The 18,238-nt window shown below is 32.1% G+C and overlaps 4 protein-coding genes across 7 annotated transcripts in view; 2 read left to right on the top strand and 2 right to left on the bottom strand.

Moving 5' to 3' along the window:
• Positions 1–1,110: 1,110 nt before the first annotated feature.
• LOC123009128 lies at positions 1,111–3,026 on the top strand (the record flags this gene model as incomplete). Its single annotated transcript, XM_044405255.1, has 4 exons — positions 1,111–1,158; positions 2,458–2,590; positions 2,836–2,927; positions 3,012–3,026. Coding segments are annotated over 4 exons (288 nt in total), but the record flags the coding sequence as incomplete, so codon positions are not given.
• A 4,217-nt stretch (positions 3,027–7,243) lies between these two features.
• Positions 7,244–9,225, bottom strand: LOC123008486 (zinc finger protein 142-like). The gene is made up of 2 exons (XM_044404307.1): positions 9,118–9,225; positions 7,244–9,070 (listed from the first exon to the last, which is right to left on the bottom strand). The coding sequence occupies exon 2, from the start codon at positions 9,051–9,053 to the stop codon at positions 7,323–7,325; it is 1,731 nt and encodes a 576-aa protein (XP_044260242.1). The 5' UTR covers positions 9,054–9,070; positions 9,118–9,225; the 3' UTR covers positions 7,244–7,322.
• A 622-nt stretch (positions 9,226–9,847) lies between these two features.
• On the top strand, positions 9,848–12,067 carry LOC123008487 (zinc finger protein 142-like). Its single transcript, XM_044404308.1, has 2 exons — positions 9,848–9,933; positions 9,983–12,067. The coding sequence occupies exon 2, from the start codon at positions 10,010–10,012 to the stop codon at positions 11,648–11,650; it is 1,641 nt and encodes a 546-aa protein (XP_044260243.1). The 5' UTR covers positions 9,848–9,933; positions 9,983–10,009; the 3' UTR covers positions 11,651–12,067.
• Positions 12,068–13,607: 1,540 nt separating this feature from the next.
• LOC123008491 (TWiK family of potassium channels protein 7) overlaps positions 13,608–18,238 on the bottom strand; it is a 139,071-nt gene continuing 134,440 nt past the window's right edge. For all 4 annotated transcript variants that reach the window (XM_044404320.1, XM_044404321.1, XM_044404319.1 and 1 more), the window contains one exon: positions 13,608–14,824. In XM_044404320.1, the coding sequence (XP_044260255.1) occupies positions 14,052–14,824 (773 nt within the window). In that variant the 3' untranslated portion in view covers positions 13,608–14,051. The remainder of the gene's footprint in view (positions 14,825–18,238) is intronic.

The raw sequence follows: 18,238 nt of genomic DNA, 5'->3' as shown, positions 1-18,238 counted from the left end.
ACTTACCTTTATTTTCACCGTATTCCGTGTCATCGAGTCGTTTATGGATGGCACGGTACGCAAAAAAAGTAAATGCGGCAAAAACCCAGGCAGATAGGTCTTGCAAAAACTTACTGACACAATTTAGTCACGTCCTTCACCTGCATGCGGCCGTGTTTACAATTTATTAGCAAGTGAATTTCCCGTAATTATCGTCAAAAATGGTGCAGTACACTAATCCGGAGTTAACAGACATGGTGCTAATTAATCTACGGGGAAGCTTAATCGAATGCTGCTGGAGCGATTTCGCGGTCGCCAAGTTCAAATTTAGAAAATCGGTGGATAGGTCGTAATGGACCAGTTTTATGGCCAGCTCGTTCACCGGACTTAAATCCTTGTGACTTTTTTCTATGGGATCATTTAAAACAGATTGTGTATGAAATTCCAGTTAACACCGTCGAAGAATTAACTGTTCGTGTGAATAATGCAGCCGAGTCAATTCGACGAAATTCCGACATGTTGGTGACAACTAAAACTTCTATGACTCGAAGGGCACAAGCATACATCGATAACGGAGGGCGTCTTTTCGAACATTTAATTTGAAGGTTAGTGACCTTGATCAAGTATGGTGCGTAACTTGGAATGTCACTCTCACTTACTACGAATAAAAAATTGGTTTTTGCTTGGCTATCAAGTTTTTATCTTCTTTCGCTTTTAATGTACGCAGGGAGACATTGGCGGGTACTAGAATTTACGTTCAAACTAATTAAAATTTTATCTGGGTTTAGAAAGATTTTTCGAAAAAATGGTAAATAGCAAAGTAATTTGTTTTGATGAGTTCTATCACCGTTTAAATTTTCTTAACGCATTTCAATAACAGACTGTATATGAAATCAGAGTAGCATTCCCCCCATTTGGTACTTCAAATTTTAATTTATTTAGAAACAGCAAATAGGAAAATAAGCCTCTTGTCTATAGTTGGTACCAACAATATTTGAGACTCATTATAGAATAAGACGATTACCCCCCACGGTGGTTCATGGGGCTTGCGGTAGAGATGCCATAAACAAATTTGCATTTTTTAGGACAGGCACGTTTCAAAGGTTTGTAGGAAGAGATGGTCCGTTTTCTAACAGAAATTTGTTTTTGGGCTTTCATAAAAAAAAATTAATTAATTTTAATCTGCATTATCACTTTAATATTAAATTAGTATATAAATTCCCCAAAGTTTGCCTGTAATAAATTAAAAGCCTACCACGAAAATTCCTGAATACGGCTCTTTTGTAAATCTTCAGAGTAGTACCCCAGCAGTGAAAAATTATTACGGCCAACCGCAAAGTTGCTTAATCCTCAATAAAGCTTTGCATACGTCAATCTCAAATATTCCTGGTGAGACTATACCTACATACCTTCAAGCAATAAACAGTATTTTGTTATGAAGACAATAAGTACTACTTTTGTAAACTTCATCATATCAGTAGCAACCCCTTAACGGATTAAAAACCCATAACAGGTATCCAGTAGGAAAAAAGGGCTTCAAGTTATTCCTAACATTTCTGCATAATAATTAGACTTAATTTTTGGTGAAAAATAGAATTACCAGGTGTAAATACATCGTCTTATTAAATTTATTCATCTTTTACATTAATTCTTAAAATGATCTAGTTTTACAGCTTGTATTTTTAGTTGTTTCCTTATAGATGCGAAACATCCCTCGTAAGGTCATATATCAGATAAAACCGGTGATGGGGGTCTGCTTACGGTAAGCTCAGTTTGTTGTGAAAAAGAACTAGGTTGAGAGAGACAAGACGATTTTCACACTACGAAAGTTAATAATATTTTCCACAAGAGATTTTACAGTTATTAATTATCCGAATGATTTCTTTTTTTTTTTTCTTAAGGTCTTTGCTACATGTAGATATCCATATAAATACTATAATTTTATTATAAAAAATAAGTTAAAAAATATATAAAAAATAAGAATTTAAATTAGCTACATAACAATATCTTGGCAAACGATAAATTAAGGCTTAACCCCAAATGAATGGTGAAAACCCCAAATTTTTCACCAAAATAATAACTTTTTGCAGAAATACAATAGTATATTATGTTATTAGGAGTAAAAGTGATTGTTTATTTGGCAAAGCTGAACGTTCATTTTGCCTTCCTCCAGAAGGAAACACTATTATTTTTATGAAATTGATGGACCCAAATCCGGAAAATTATAATTTTTCGGTTCAAGTGAAATATACTGCTCCACAAAAGTTAAGTAAGTGTGCAATAATTACAATAATTAATTAAATTAATAAATTATTAAAAAAATAATAATAAAGGCAGATATCTTATTACTTTTTTGTTTTTACTGGATTCCACAATGCTTAGAAGAATAAAATTTGTTTGTTGTAAAAATAATGCGACTTCCTTAACTTTCGTGGAGCAGTTTATTTCGATATGGTGTGTATGTTAAGTTTGCACTAGGAGGGGGCTTCTAATGGTCATATAATTGTCATAGATATGAAAGAATTGGTTTTTGGGCATATAACAAAACTTGGGCCTCTTGTAATAAAGAAGTTTCTGTATTATTTGCAGGAAGCAAAGCCTTTGATATTGAGCCTTTTATGAATAAAATTTTGGCTTTGATTGATGAAGCCATTTATTAAGAAAGAGCTTTTAGATATGTTACGAATTATACACAATGGTGTTTCATTGTTGCTTAATTTGATTATAGTTATATTTACATAATCTTGTTGACGATTTGGTCAAATTTGTGCCCAAAGAATGTCTACCTTAAGAATATGGTGGCTCAGTTGTCTTAAGTTTGCTGAGCTTTTTATATTAATTTTTGAAAAAAATAAGAAACAAATTACCTACGTGAAAACTGTGCATTTTTTGACTGGGAAGATAAACAAACAGTAGATGAGAGCAAAAGACCTGAAAAGCCAAAACATGTTAGTGATAATTTTCAAGCTGAAGGCACTTTTAAAAAATTGGAATTGAATTAAACTAATCTTAAAAATAAATGTTATTTTTAGTTGTGTAAGAAATGATTGTAACTTATGTTTACCTGTTTGATTAATATCTGTATTAAAAATTTGTATACGAAATAACTATCTACTATTGAAATTTTTTTCAATGTTCTTCATAGTTTGAGAATGTTAAGTTAGATAATTGTATCGCCTCAAAAACCGCTGAAACAATTTTTTTACTACTTGTTCTAATTTTTTTTAATTTAAAAGTTAATTAAACCAAAAAATCCGTTTTCAAAATCTGATAAACTGTCGCTGTTTTCCTTGCAAACTACTTGTATAAATTTTGTATTGATATAACATTTCAAAATACAAACTAACAAATTGCAAAAAAAAGTATTTTTTAACCTAATATTCTATTTATTTCACTTGTTTAATACTTATTTATTGCATTAGAGTTGCTTAATTTTGATAAACTTTATTTATTTTATTTATTTTCCTTTATTAATCTATCAAAAAATTTATTGCCTTGTGATGGACCAATCGGTGTTATTTGGCAATGCCAAGAATTTGGTTGCGTTATGCTGACCAGGTCCATTGCAACTTCGATAGTTTATTGTTTAAGTATTTCAATAGTATTTCGTTTAGCTTTGTAAGTATTATTATTACGGTTAATGTAAGTAGGTTAGGAGATATGGAGGTGGTCTTGGTGACCTATTGTTATAAATACGAGGAAGCCACCATCAGTAAGAATAATTATGAATAATTATCAATAAGATCAATAAGTGATAAGAAGTAAGAATAAGTGAGAAGTGAATAATGTAGTGAATAAATAATTAATACTGGTACGGGCGTTTGATAATCGAACCCCCTCAATCCATACATTACAGCCTCATTAATCTGACATTGTCATGCATTTTACGTCTTCCTCAATTATCTGCAACAATTGTTCTCCCGACAAACCAAAAAAACCATTTGTATCTTCACAATATAGCAAACACGAAATCATAATATACATTTACAGCATCTATGCTTATACAAAATAATGAATCAAAAAATTTAACTCAACAACAAAAAATTCCTTCGTGTTTTTGGATTGTTGTTATCTATTGAAGAGCCCCAACACGTCGAGTTCCACCACCAGGTATTAACTGCTAATTAAATATTGAAATCACCTATCTGTTGTTACTACTGATTCCGGTACCTACTGATGAAAGAAACACGGGGTCTTCACCCGTGACTGAGGAAACAACAGTAGAGGGGACCACAGAAGAAATAACCAACAACTAAATAATATTATAAACAAGAATAAAAATAATAAATAATGTTAAATAAAATACAATTTATCATTGTCTAACATAGCTCCGCCTCTTCTAGGAAGAAAACTTTTAGTAAAGGAACTTTGGAAAAAATATAGAGAACATGCGCAAGATTTTCCAATTTGGTCTGAACTGATTGCCCCTGAGAATCGATTAAAATCTAGAAAACTCTTCTGGGTTGAAACGTCCAATATTGACAACTCTTTTCTTTCTGATGAATGACGCAATATGACTTAATATAATATATAATAAAGACTTAATAGTAAATCCAACAAAAAGAATACCTGGAATGGATCAGCTAAGGTGGGTCTGGGTGAAATTGAACAGATTAAGAACTGGTCATGCTAGTGTAATTCAATGTTATATAAATGGAATGCTGTGCAAAATTCACATTGTCAATGTAGTCAAGTGGAAGAAACTGTACAACATATTGTCGAAGAGTGTCAACTTACGAGTTTTCAAGGCGGCTTCACCGAAATTTATGAGTTGTCGGCAGAAGCTAAAACTTGGTTGAGAGGCTTTACTAGTTTTGCAATAACTGCAGAGTGTTCATTCGCAAAATATCAAGTAACTTGATTTTTTCAAATGAAACACCCTGTATGTTATTACTTTATCGTGTAGAGCTTTTAATAAGCTTTCTAAAAAACTTAGGGTTTCGAGGTCTGTTTTATTGTACACCTTTTTAAACCTACAAAATTTTAAATTATTCTATTTAGCCTTAAAAATCAATTAAGTTTACATTACTTCCTCTTCTAAAAAAATTGGATAATTTTTTAAAGTTACGTTACCAAACAATTTAAAAGTAAATCTTGAACTTTTAAAACTAAATTCAAATTTAATTATTGAGATTCAAAAAGCAGTCCTTTTAAAAACTTGTAATATTGTTAGGAAATGTCTCAATATTAACAAAGTTCATAATTACTTAATTATTCATAATTCTTTAAGTTGCAAGGCGGAAGATCTGTAGTGACGCTAGATTGGAGTTTTTCTTACATTAATTCAATTCATCAACGTCATTACTTGATAGCAATATCCGTAATGGTGAATCTTGCCTGACTGCAGGTCTAAATCGCCGGGTCAGTGGAGTGTAAAAGTTATGGAAATTATTTGTCAGAGAATTATGTCATGTATAATTGTCTGCCAAATGGTTTCTACTTCTTTTGCCGGGCCTAATAAAAGTTCCCTTGAAATGTCAAATAATTTTCAATTTACTCACTTTTTCTTACCGCTTCCTTAATGAAATGTATCAATATCCCGCCCATTTTATAGAAAATGCATTAGAGCAGTGATTCCGAGTTTTTTCTTAACTAAGAACGAGGATTACTAAGAAAAAACTGAATGATTTTTAATTATTAACGATAAATAATGCAATTAATAAAAGCTGGGAAGGACGGATACAACAAAACCAGATACGCCAGGGAGAACCCCAGATTAAAGCGCCAACGGGAATCAGTTGAACTCAAAAAATGTCCAGGCGAGAAAACTGAGAATAGTATTATTTCTATCGAGATGGCGATGCTTTTTCTTATGAAAATAGACAGTAACCATAGAAAAAAGATGTGAACATCACACGACTTTCCTTATCCAACTTATCTGGAAAACATCCTTACGACAATAATTTAGTGTTGTGTTAGAGTAGCAAACCTAACGTAAAGTCACTAGAAACGATAAGTAGCGCAATCGTCCGCCATGTTTGGGATTTTCGAAGCGGAAAATTCAAAAATTAAAGAAAATTTCTTGAACATATTTAAATGTACAATTAAATTATGTAAACATAACATATTGGACGTCTCAAATAAAACATTTATTTCACTTTCTGCTTGCTGCAAGTGAAATTGCTGTTGTGCCTCAGATAAAAAATTTGTTTTCGTCAAAATGACGAAAATTAGTAAAAGAAATAACTGAAAAATAAAACATAGAATATGTAATGGCAAATTAATTATTTATAGAAGCTCGCACTGCCATACTGCGACTACTCTGTGTCGAAGTCGAAACATCATATTATGGTTTCTAGTGAGTTTAATCTAACCAAGGCCATCTGAATCAAAAAGCTGCGCTTATAAGGCCGTTTCAATTTTTCCATATAAACTTTGTTTCTGTGACATTTCGTGCGTCAGTACCTTATTGCGCTCCATCTATCGATTTCGATCGCAGTCGATTGAGACTTTTTATTTGTAGGTTAAGTGCTTAAAACATCAATTAAAACATGAATGGTATAAAATATCCAAGATCCGAGCTTATTCTAGGTACATTCTGGACTAGCAAAATACTAATAAATTAGAATTACAATAAAACATGAAATCATAACACGAGGTAGGTTAGAACAATTTATATTTTTCAAACAACAATATTTTTCTGCAAAGTGGTTTGTTTGTTTGTTGAGTAATCCGTAATTTTTGTAGTGTCTTTAAAATTACAAAAACAAAGTAAAAGGTTGTCCTTATCATTGTCTGCATAAATTTGCTTACCGCAAAACGTTTCAAACCATTTTTGCCTTTGTTGCATATTGCTGAGAATTTCAAATAATCGAACATTTTTTGCCCCACAAATGAAACACGGTTTTTACCATTTTATACCATTATTTTGTAAAATTGAAGGGCATTGTTTTAAATTGCCGCCAATGTTTATTCGTTAATCGGCCACCCAGGGCGCACAATAAGGTTCTGAATTTTTTGTTTTTATGGCCATTCTGCAGAAACAGTTATCATGGAGAATGAAACGGCCTTATAAGCGCAGCTTTTTGATTCAGATGGCCTTGATCTAACGTTTGCGTCAGTGCCATCTGCCGGATGACACGCGAAATAGATGATAGTTGTCGCGGGTTCGAGTCTAAGGTGCATTTTTTTTATAGTTTGGCACCCATTATTATTATTTTATCACATTTTACTGTTTAATAAGGAATATTTCATGATTCTAAATAATTTCTATCCCCATGAAGTCAACCGTAGAATTTTGCGGCCGCTTTACGGCCGATTTTTGGTCTATTCATAAATTTATTTATAAAAAATTACCTACAACATGATAAATACTGAACCACAAATTTACAATTAACAATAATTCAGGACAGTTCGTTTTTTATTAAATGCACAGAATACTTATGCCTTTTAACATTCTCCTTCCTCTTTGACTTGTACTCACATAAATCACACTTAAACATCTTAGTCTCATCACTGTCATGAATCTTCATATGTCTGATCAAGTAATGCTTAAACTTTCCTTTGTAATCACATCGATCACATTCAAACCACTTGATTTTTTCAGGATCAGCATGCTGCCTTATAATATGTTGATTGAGAAATGTTTTAAACCTCGTCGTAAAAAAACAATGAGGACACTCGAGCAATAATTTCCCTGAAGGGTGTCTTACAGCGAGATGTTTCTCCAAAGCCACCTCACCTGTTGTTTTATAAGGGCAAAGATTACACATGAAATTCCTAGGGATACTATCAGCATAATGTACTTTTTTGCGTCGCCTCCCACCCTCATCCTCTCTAATGTGTCTTAACCTAATATGCGATTTCAAATCCGATGTGATTTTCGTTTGGTAGTTACATTGGTCACATTTATACCATTGGGCGTCGTCTGCGGCCGTGTGCTGTCTAATCATGTGACATTTGAGGACGGTTGAATGTTTCGTTTTAAACGGGCATATCGTACATTCGTATTTGAGTGTGTCTTCGGGGGCTGAATGGTTGTAGCGTTTGTGTCTTTTTAGATTGTTTTCGCGATCTGTTTTATAGTTGCACATATCACAACAAACCCATTTAGACTCGTCAATAATTGTGTGTTTTAGCTTGAAATGTTTCGTTAATAAATATTTTATTTTGGTTCTAAACTCGCATTGTTCACACTGTAGCCATATGTCTTCAGGACATGTCTCGTGTTCTCTCATTTGGTGATGTTTTATATTCGTTGCATGTTTTGTTTTGAATGAACATTCCGTGCATCCATATATGATTGCATTTTCGGGGGCTGAATGGTTGTAGCTTTTGTGTCGTTTCAAATTCTTTTCCCGGGTTGTTTTGTAATTGCATAAATCGCAGCTAATTAATTGAGAATTGGGAGTGAGTGTGTGTTTTAGGTTGATATGTCTTGTTAGTGATGGTTTTAATTTGGTTCTATAGTCGCATTCGTCACATTGCAACCATATTTTTTCAGTTTCCTGGATTGAATGCTCACTTAAATGTTGTTTGAGAGAATCTGGGTCTTTAGTTTTGTATGCACACCTCGTACAACCGTAAATGGTTTTATTTTCGGGAACTGAATGGTTGTAACTTTTGTGTCTCTTTAAATGATCTGGTCGTTTTGTCTTGTAATTACACAAATCGCAGCTCAACCATTGAAAATCATCAGCAAGTGTGTGTTTCAAATTCGAGTGTCTTACTAATGATGATTTTAATTTGGATTTATAGTCGCATTGTTCACATTTAAACCATTTGATTTTTTCAAGTGGAGTGTGTTTGTTGACGATGTGGCAGTTGACTGTTGCTTTTTTCGCCGATTTGTAGGGACAATAGCTGCATTTAAATCTGTAGATTTCTTTGCAAGCTGTAGATTGATGTTTCAAACATATTAATATGGAGAAAGTTGTAAAATCACACTTGTGGCATTTGTATTGTACTAAGCCTTTACGAGTCATTTTTTCATCCAAACTTTGATGTAAATTTCGCTCGTGGTAATGCAAAATGATCTTGAAATAGGTTGTAAAATTGCAGTGTTTGCACTCGAAAGCCTCGGGAGACTGGTCACAAGTGAAGACTGTTTCGCCAAATCCTAAGTTGTTTTCCATTATTACGTTTTTTTCACCTAAAATTGTAGAAATAATTGTTTTATCAATATCATATGATACTAACTTTAATTCGTTACACTTTTTTCATATATTTTAATATTAGTGTCCGTATTTTTAAAGGAAAATTGACGTAAAGGTGCAATAACCTTCCATCTACTTTCTCAACTGTGACTGTCGTCTAAACGTCACATGATATAACCTTCACTAGACCTACTTCCAGAAAGTGAGAAAAACAATTTTGGGCTATTCTGGGCTGTGATATTTGTTTTTTTTTAACATATTAGCAATTTTTGTTAAATTTTATTTTTTAATACAGTGGTGGACACTGAATTTTACACAAAATTGTCAGTTCAAAAAATGGTCAATACTTGTTTTTGGCGACGATTTTTCGAAACAATAATGTCAGCAATACGTTTTTTTATATAAGTTCAATAAATTATTTTGATTTGTTGTAATTTTTTCTCTAGCAATCAGCATAAAAATCACAAAAATCTAAAGTGAGGTTAGTTGCCTAAGGCCCGTTTTACATTTTTATGTCCAAAATTCGGTGTTCGCCAGTGTATTATCAAAACTAGATTTTTCCTCAATTTTTTTTTCCACAAATGTTAACACAAACAAAAGAGAAGTCTGTACTGTAATGATTTTGTCCATTCTAAATTATGTGACTTTAATATCATTTAATTTTAAATAATTAACAACTTTTAGTCTGGTTAAAAATTTAACTTACTGAACTCAGAACCCTAAATTTTGTTTTCTCAAATTCGTGAATTCGCGGAATCAGGATTTAGTCACAACAACGTTGACAGGTTATTGATTGCACGATTTCTAATTAATTTTCTGATCAAAAGTCGTAAAAACCTATAAAAATTTGGAAAAAAGGGTTTGATACATATTTACACAATTAAAAAATCTGATTTTTATCATTGTAGTCGTAAATTACGACTTGGAATTTAGTAATGGAAGATATCTCAATGTTTGGAGAAGAAGAGTTCAGTTGTGATCAAACACCTGAGGCTTTCAGGTGTAAATTTTGTAATTTTGAAACGGACTTGAAACTTATTTTGCATTATCACATTCAAAATTTTCATCTTAATTTGGATAAAAATGAAGAGACTAAAAAAATTACAAAGTATAAATGCCACAAGTGCAATTATTCAACTTACTCAGTATTACTGTGGTTCAAACATAATGTTAGAAAAAACTTGGATATTCATGAGTTTACGAAAGTTTACAAATTCGAATGCAGTTACTGTCCCTTTAAAGCAGTTCAAAAATTGACATTGAAATGTCACATCCTTTACAAACACACCCCCTCTGAAAAAATCAAATGGGTTTATTGTCCACACTGTGATTACAAAACTAAAGTAAAAGGATCATTACGAAGACACGTCGGTGTTAAACACACATATATTGATGAATTTCAATGGTTCAGTTGTGATTTGTGCAATTACAGGACACAACAAGAAAGGAATTTAAAGAGACACAAAGTTTATAATCATTCACAAAATATAGCCATGCACGAGTGTACGAAATGTGCGTACAAAACGAAAAATCGAGGTGACTTGAAACGCCATTTAGTAAACCAACACACGGCGATTCAGAAATCTGTATTAAAAAAGGAATTTGGAAATCACACTGAGCCTGAAAACATATGGCATTGTGAACGATGTAACTACAAAACCAAAATAAAATCAATAATGAAAAGACACATCAATGCAAAACACTCTGACATTGATGAATCGCAATTATTCAGCTGTGATTTATGTAATTTCAAAACGCAGAAAAAAAGATATTTAAGACGACATAAAAGTAACAACCATTCAGTTGAAAAAATCATGTATAAATGCACAAAATGTTTCTTTAAAACGAAACATCAAGACATTTTAAAATGCCATCTAATGACCCAACATACGCACCAAGATGTCGCCCAATGGTACAACTGTGAGTACTGCAGTTACCGTTCGAAGATAAAAGAAGATATAACGAAGCACTTTAAATCAGAACACGTGAAAGAGACACCGAAGCCTTGGAAAAAAACAACTGAATTTTCTTGCAACTTGTGTTCTTTCAAAACCTTGTATCAGCGTTCTTTTAAAAAACACTTTGCTGGACGTCACACTGCACCTGAAGAAATCCAATGGTTTGAATGTGATCAATGCGACTACAAGGGAAAACGCAAAGACTATCTTGTTCTTCACAAAAAAATGCATCTTAGTGTTAAGAAGTTCTCGTGCAATAGTTGTTCCTTTAGGGCAACAACCGAGGTGGCATTGGAGAAACACATTGCAAAAAACCACTCTTCAGGGAAATTACTCGAGTGTCCTCACTGTTTTTTTACGACTAGATTTCAGACGTTCTTGAATAAGCATATAGTAAGACAACATACTGACCCTGAAAACATCGAATGGTTCAAATGCGATCATTGCACTTATAAAGGGAAAGTTAAGGAAAATTTGATTAGACATATTCATAGAGTTCATGGAAGTCCTGGAGTTAAGACGTTCAATTGCGACTTGTGTGAGTACAAGTCAAGGAGAAAAGATAATCTCAATAGACATAAGCTTAGTTTACACTTTACAAAAAACGAAGTATTGTAATTTTTTTGGCTACTGGGTTAGGTCAGTATTTCTATGTAAAACAATAGTTATTTGTTTTACAAGTGGTGAAAAGGGATTTTGTCATGCGAGTTTAAATTGTGAGTGTGCATGAAAAAAAGACTTTTCTTACAAGTAGAAGACAATGTTTTTTCTACCATCTTTATGAATTATTTATTATCATAATAATCAGTCAATTGCCGTTAGCAGCGTAGTGACAGTCAAAGTCAAAATTTAAAATGTCAAAACCACAGCTTCTTTGATTAATGAAGAATGTTTTCTTTCACCCTGCTGATAGCAGTGGCATGTATCCATACATATCAGGTGAATAAAAAGTATGGAACCATACATTTTTTGCTTAAACTATTTATTTTTTGGAAAAACCAATTGACAAATAATAAAGTACTATAAAAATGTGATGTTTTATCATACTATAAAAATGTGATGTTTTATCATGAATAAAAAAATTAGAATTTTGTTTTTGTTTTTGAGCTCTACAAAAAAATTCTTTTTTTAAATGGCAACCCATTATAAAACCATTTTTCTTATCAGGGTTAGGATTTAAGGATTATAATTATCTACTATATTATATTAAATTTTTCAAAAAAAAACTTTACATAAATTGCAATTTTGACAAAAAAATCGCATAATTCAAAAACGTTTTGTTCTCAAAATACGATCACATTTTTTATATTACTTTAATTTATATTAATTATTATTTTTTGTATGCAAATGATTTAAAAGAAAACACTTGGTTCCATACTTATATTCACCCTGTATTTATTTGAGCAGAACAAATAATCTTTTATGTTGTATAGTAATGAAAAATAGTTTGATTTTGTTACTTTAGTGATAAATGACATTTTTAAAGCAATTGTTCTTTTATAAACTGCAAAACGTACTAACCATTTGGGGAAGTTATCAGAAATTGTTTAATTTATTGAAAATGAAAGCCCATTGTCAAATCACAAGTTTTAAATCAGTTTTTAGTTTGTACAAGTTGATCTACAGACGTACCTACATTTTTTATTACAGTATATTGTACCGTGAGATCAGAAATTATTTTGTCAAAGGTGGTCATGGGTTTTAAAATAATTGTCGTAGCTTATGTCAACGTTGTCGAATTGTTTCAAAAGGATGATGTAAGCAGCGACAGACGTTTTCCATTCCATGACCACTCTTGACCAAGATCATTTTTGATCTCACGGTACAATTGCGGACAAGGAATTTTGGACATCAAATTTATTATTGTCATAATGACTGAATAAAATTCGAAAGTTTTATTTGAAATTTATTTTTGTCGTAGATTTTCCGAATAATTATGTTTTAATAAAGTAAAAATTGTAGTCGGGTAATCTTCTCCGTTGAAAAAACATTTGCTATCATAATGACACATGAGACAAGTTTTACATTATTATGTTATTCGAATGATAAATCGTCCAAAATTCCATATCCGGAACTGGACATGAAAAAATTCAAGTGCTTGTATGAATATGTTTATATATATTTTTAATAAACCATTTTATACGTTACTTTTTGTTCATCTACAACAATCAACATCATTTGGTTATGTGAAATAAACCTGCAATAGCATGCAAATAAACTGCTATATTTTTTTATCTGGTTTTTGTCTTAACTCCTATCACGAGTTTAGGTCCGTGACATCATCAAATTTCCTTGCTTTGAATAAGATTTAAGAACATTTATTTATGTTTGAATTATATATTTCGATTGTGAACGAACCATCGTAAAAATTGTGGTCCGTTCACAACAAACTCATATCACCGCCAACTATGACGCTAATTTTAAATAAATACCCGTTAATTGTTTTTATGTGTGTCGACGTAAAATCTGACATTTGATAACGGGATTTGGAAAATTAATAGTTCCAACACCTAGAAAAAAAGGAAAGATGTAATAAAGAATTTTATTATCATTTATACAAATTTTACATTCACCGCAGTCTTACATACATAGAATTAAAAACATTCTAGACAGTAGAGCGTTTCGTACAACATAGGAATTCATCATCAGAGTACAAAGAATGTCTCGTGGTTATATTACAGCTAATGTATTTACAAATTCGAAATTACAGTTTGACCTATTAGACAGTAAGTAATTCATCTTAATTATTTACAATTTAACAGTTAATTTAATTTAACAATTATAATCGGGGGGAATGGGAAGAAAATCCTAATTATCTTTGGTCGTGATATGTTTACATTTCGGTGTTATCTTCCGCATTCTCTTCGGGTAATTCTGGCACAGTGTAAACCCCAGTCATCACCGGTTCTAACACTTCGGGTATTTTCGGCGTTTCGAGCGTGGGAGTCCCCGTGCTTAAAAGTGTCTCTTCTGTCAAATTTCTGTGATAAAAAGTATTATTTTTCTGTGGATTGAACTGTCATGATGTCATGTTGTACGGATCTGACGAATTTAAATCGTCGGTAAAACTTGTCGAATTCACTTTGGGGGTGATTTTCTCTTGATGTTTCAATCTATGGACGATTTCGTCATGGACGACATTGAAACACATTGCAGTCAATGCCATCCCTGACATTATGTAAATTGAGCAGAACCATATGGTCGTGTTCGATTCACGTCCAAATGGATCACTCCCAGGAACCATATCGCCAAACCCAATGGTCGTCAGACTCATAAAACAGAAGTAAAACCCATCGAGGATCGACCAGTTTTCCAATTTGTACAAAGCGAAAGTCCCTAAACAAATATAGATAAACATCATGGCTAAACATAGGAGAATCGGTGCCAAAATGCTCAATCCGTGCATTGACGACTTTGATTCGTTGTCGGTACTCAAACTGTCAATCTCTTTCACGCCACCGTCCCTTATAGGGGAGTGTAGACTGTTATGGATCGAGTTAGAACGGACATAAAATGGTTCTTGGAGGGCCATTTGTTGCTGAAGTTCCATTTGTTGACGCTTTTTCTTCATTCTTCGTTCTTTTTCGGCCATGCGTTTCTCGTCGTAACAGCAATAGCCACAATTTGAGCAAAGACAACAACAGAGAGCGCGCGAAAATACCCCTCGAGCTACACGTGAGAGGATCGACCCAATGCTGGAAAGGTAGAGAAGAGTGAGGGGGATGCCCAGCATGGCGTAGCCCATGGTGACGGCTTTGCCAAGGGTCGTCCTGGGGGCGATGCTGCCGTAACCTAAAAAAAATATATCAAATAAAATTCGCATTGCAAAGAAAACCTGAAATTAAATTTTTCTCTCAAAATTATCTATGAATTCTTGTTGAAGAATTTCATTAAGATCTATTAAATTTTTTTGTAATTACCCCATCTAGATCTATCAGATTTTTATTGAAAAATTCGTTAGCTCACCTAGACCTACTGCATTTTATTGAAAAGTTTTTAGTACTTCTGGATCTGTTAAATTTTTGTTGAAAAACTCTTATTAGTCCATATTGATCTATCACATTGTTACTGAAAAATTCATTAGGCCATCTAGAGCCTCTAAGATTTTGATTGAGAAATTTATTAGCCCATCTAGATCCTCCAAGACTTTTATTAGGAAATTTATTAGCACATCTAGATCTATCATATTGCTATTGAAAACTTTATTAGCCCATCTAGATCCTCCAAGACTTTTATTAAGAAATCTATTAGCATATTTAGATCTATCATGTTGCTATTGAAAAATTCATTAGTCCATCTAGATCCTCCAAGATTTTGATTGAGAAATTTATTAGCACATTTAGATCTATCATATTGCTATTGAAAAATGTATTAGCCCATCTAGATCCTCCAAGACTTTTATTAGGAAATTTATTAGCACATCTAGATCTATCATATTGCTATTGAAAAATTCATTAGTCCATCTAGATCCTCCAAGATTTTAATTGAAAAATTCATTAGCTCATCTAGATCCTCCAAGATTTTTATTGAAAAATTTATTAGCCCATCTAGATCTTCGCAAGAATTTTTTTGAGAAATTTATTAACTAGTTTTTCCAAGATTTTTATTGAAAAATTTGTTAGCTCATTTATATCTATCAATGTTTTATTGAAATTTTTTTTTAGCTCATTTGGATCTATTAAATTTTTAGTGAAAAACTCATTACCTCATCTAGGTATAGTATGTCCCCGGATTGAGTTATAAGAGGAAAACATTTTTTATCGTTGATTTTACACCAAAATTGCAAAGGAAAAACATTTTTTGCTTCACCTGAAACGAGCAAATATGTACTTAACACTTCATTATTATGATTCAATGAAAAGAAAAGTTAATTTTTTTCTGCTTTTCAAGTTCTATCACATTAGCGGTTTTATTTATTTGACAACTATATGTCACTTTGACAATTAATTATTTATTAGTTAAATAATGATAGTTCTTATTAAAAATGACATTGGTTTTTATCTTAACGCTGTTTCTTTGAGTTGCTATTGATTAAAATTATGTTTTTCACAAACATTTTTGTTATTTAACTTGCGTAAGCTTGCGTATATTATTGGCAAAATAATAAAACCGCCAATGTGATAGGACTTTAAAAGCAGAGAAAAAATATTCCAAGTCCAAAATCAAAAGAAAAATGTTCATTTCTTTCCACTGAGTTAGAATAATGAAGGATTGCTCGTTTCAGGTAAAGCAGATTTGGCGTAAAATCAAAGATAATTTTTTTTTTCCTTTTGTAAACTCAATCCGGGGACATACTGTAGATTTTTATTGAAAAACTTATTAACCCATTTAGATCCTCCAAGATTTTTTTTCAAAAATTTATTAGTCCATCTAGATCTAACATATTTGTATTGATTTATTGATTAGCCCATCTAGTTCTCCAATTTTTTGAAGATTTATTGGCCCATCTCATCTAGATCTATCAAATATTTTATTGAGAAACTCGTTGACCTATCTAGATTAATCAGATTTTTATTTAAAAATTCTTTATCTAATCTAGATTTCTCAATTTTTGTATTAAAAAAATTGGCTCATCTAGATTTGTCAATTGTTTATTAAATATTTATTAGTTAACGTTTGTTATATTTATTTGCCCAAATTGCCGTAGTTTTGATCTGCATCTATCTAAAATATCCTGAGAGTTAAACTTGTTAGGCAAACCGAGAAATTTTGGTGTTTTTTTTACACTTTTAGCTAACTTTGCTGTTTATTCGCTACCTTCGCAAAAGTATTTTTCTTTTTAGAAACGGTAGGTATAACAAAATCGGCGGTAAAACAATTTTTTAGAAAGTGTGCTTCTCGTGGGACCAAACTTCGCCTCAACCTAATTTAAATTCGATTAAATTCTTTGACAGGTCGCATTTAAATGATAGAAATTACGATAAAAAATTGCATCTAGTTTGTAAGTTTGATTCGATTTTAGTTGTGATTTGATCAAAGCGAGATGGCTAATATTGCATTCGAATCAGATTCAAGTGCTCTCGAGCAAGAATTTCAAACTAAAGTTATTACATATTCTCGTAAATTTTGTAATTTACTTTGTGATTATATCGTAGTTTGCTTTGTATTGATTTTCTTCGAGTGCTTGGTGTAATAAATGTTGTGAATTTATTGATTTTATTAGTGGATGTTGGCTTAATCACTTTGCCGCCTTGGAAGTTTAAAAAACCGTTTCTCTTCATATTCTTAATTAATGCCGAAAACGTGCTACCTGCATTAAGCAATGCGGCAAAATACATTATAATATATATAACATGATAAGATAATTATTTACAGTGGATGCTTCCTTCTGACCTAATTAAATTTTCTAAGCTTGTTAAAAGCACTCTTCGTAAAAATTAACAATCGAGTACAGTGTTTGTAACATCGCTCTAATCGCAGGTAATCTGCGTTAATATTCCCACTATTGTCACTTATGAATATTAATGCTTCGAAGAGCTTTTAGGAGGGAGCTTTGAAATGTTTGAAGCTACTTTAATAGGCCTAAAACCGCAACGACGAAATTTTCGCTCTGAGATTATTTTATTTCGACAACTATTAGTCTTAAAACTTGTGTTACTTTACTTATTACGAAGTAATTTAGTCGCGTTTCGTTCAATAAATTACAGAGGAAACAAGGAAGAAAGGGGAAAATTTATAACCTACGATGAATTTATTTTATTAAGATAATATTTCTTTAAAAATTGTATAGCAGACAATTAATCGGGTGTGCAATTAGAGCTCGCTTCGAAATTACTCGCTGGGGATTATTCTAAAACAGTAAGCGGAAAATCAACGGTTTCTTCTTCGGGAAATGCATGTAGGAAAATTTGCGGCTTAATCGTTGGTTTTGCCAAAAGATTTAGTCTTATTTTTGCGCTTCGGGGAGGCTTGAAAAACATTGACTCGGATGGGAAGAGATTAAACGAAAAAAGCGTTAGTTAATTCCGATTTCATTACTTTTACTCAAAAGTTTTTAACATTACATTGTCTAGTAGTTTTTTTTTGGGTTTTAATGATTTAAAATTAAGATAAAACTGGTTTTCATTCCGTCTATCACGCAATTAACTCTTTATTACGTTTCTTCTCTTAGAAACTCCGCGACTAATTACCAATTTACCCATCTCAACAATCTATTAAAAACTAGTATGCAACTCGCAAACGCGATCTAAATATTTATCTCATTTA

This window comes from Tribolium madens, unplaced genomic scaffold (assembly GCF_015345945.1).
Source record: "Tribolium madens isolate multiple individuals breed KSU strain unplaced genomic scaffold, Tmad_KSU_1.1 Scaffold_71;HRSCAF=194;Tcas5.2_LG6, whole genome shotgun sequence".
Lineage (NCBI taxonomy): Eukaryota > Metazoa > Arthropoda > Insecta > Coleoptera > Tenebrionidae > Tribolium > Tribolium madens.
The sequence above is the reverse complement of the archived record's forward strand: the minus strand, read 5'-3'. Positions and strand labels throughout refer to the sequence as shown.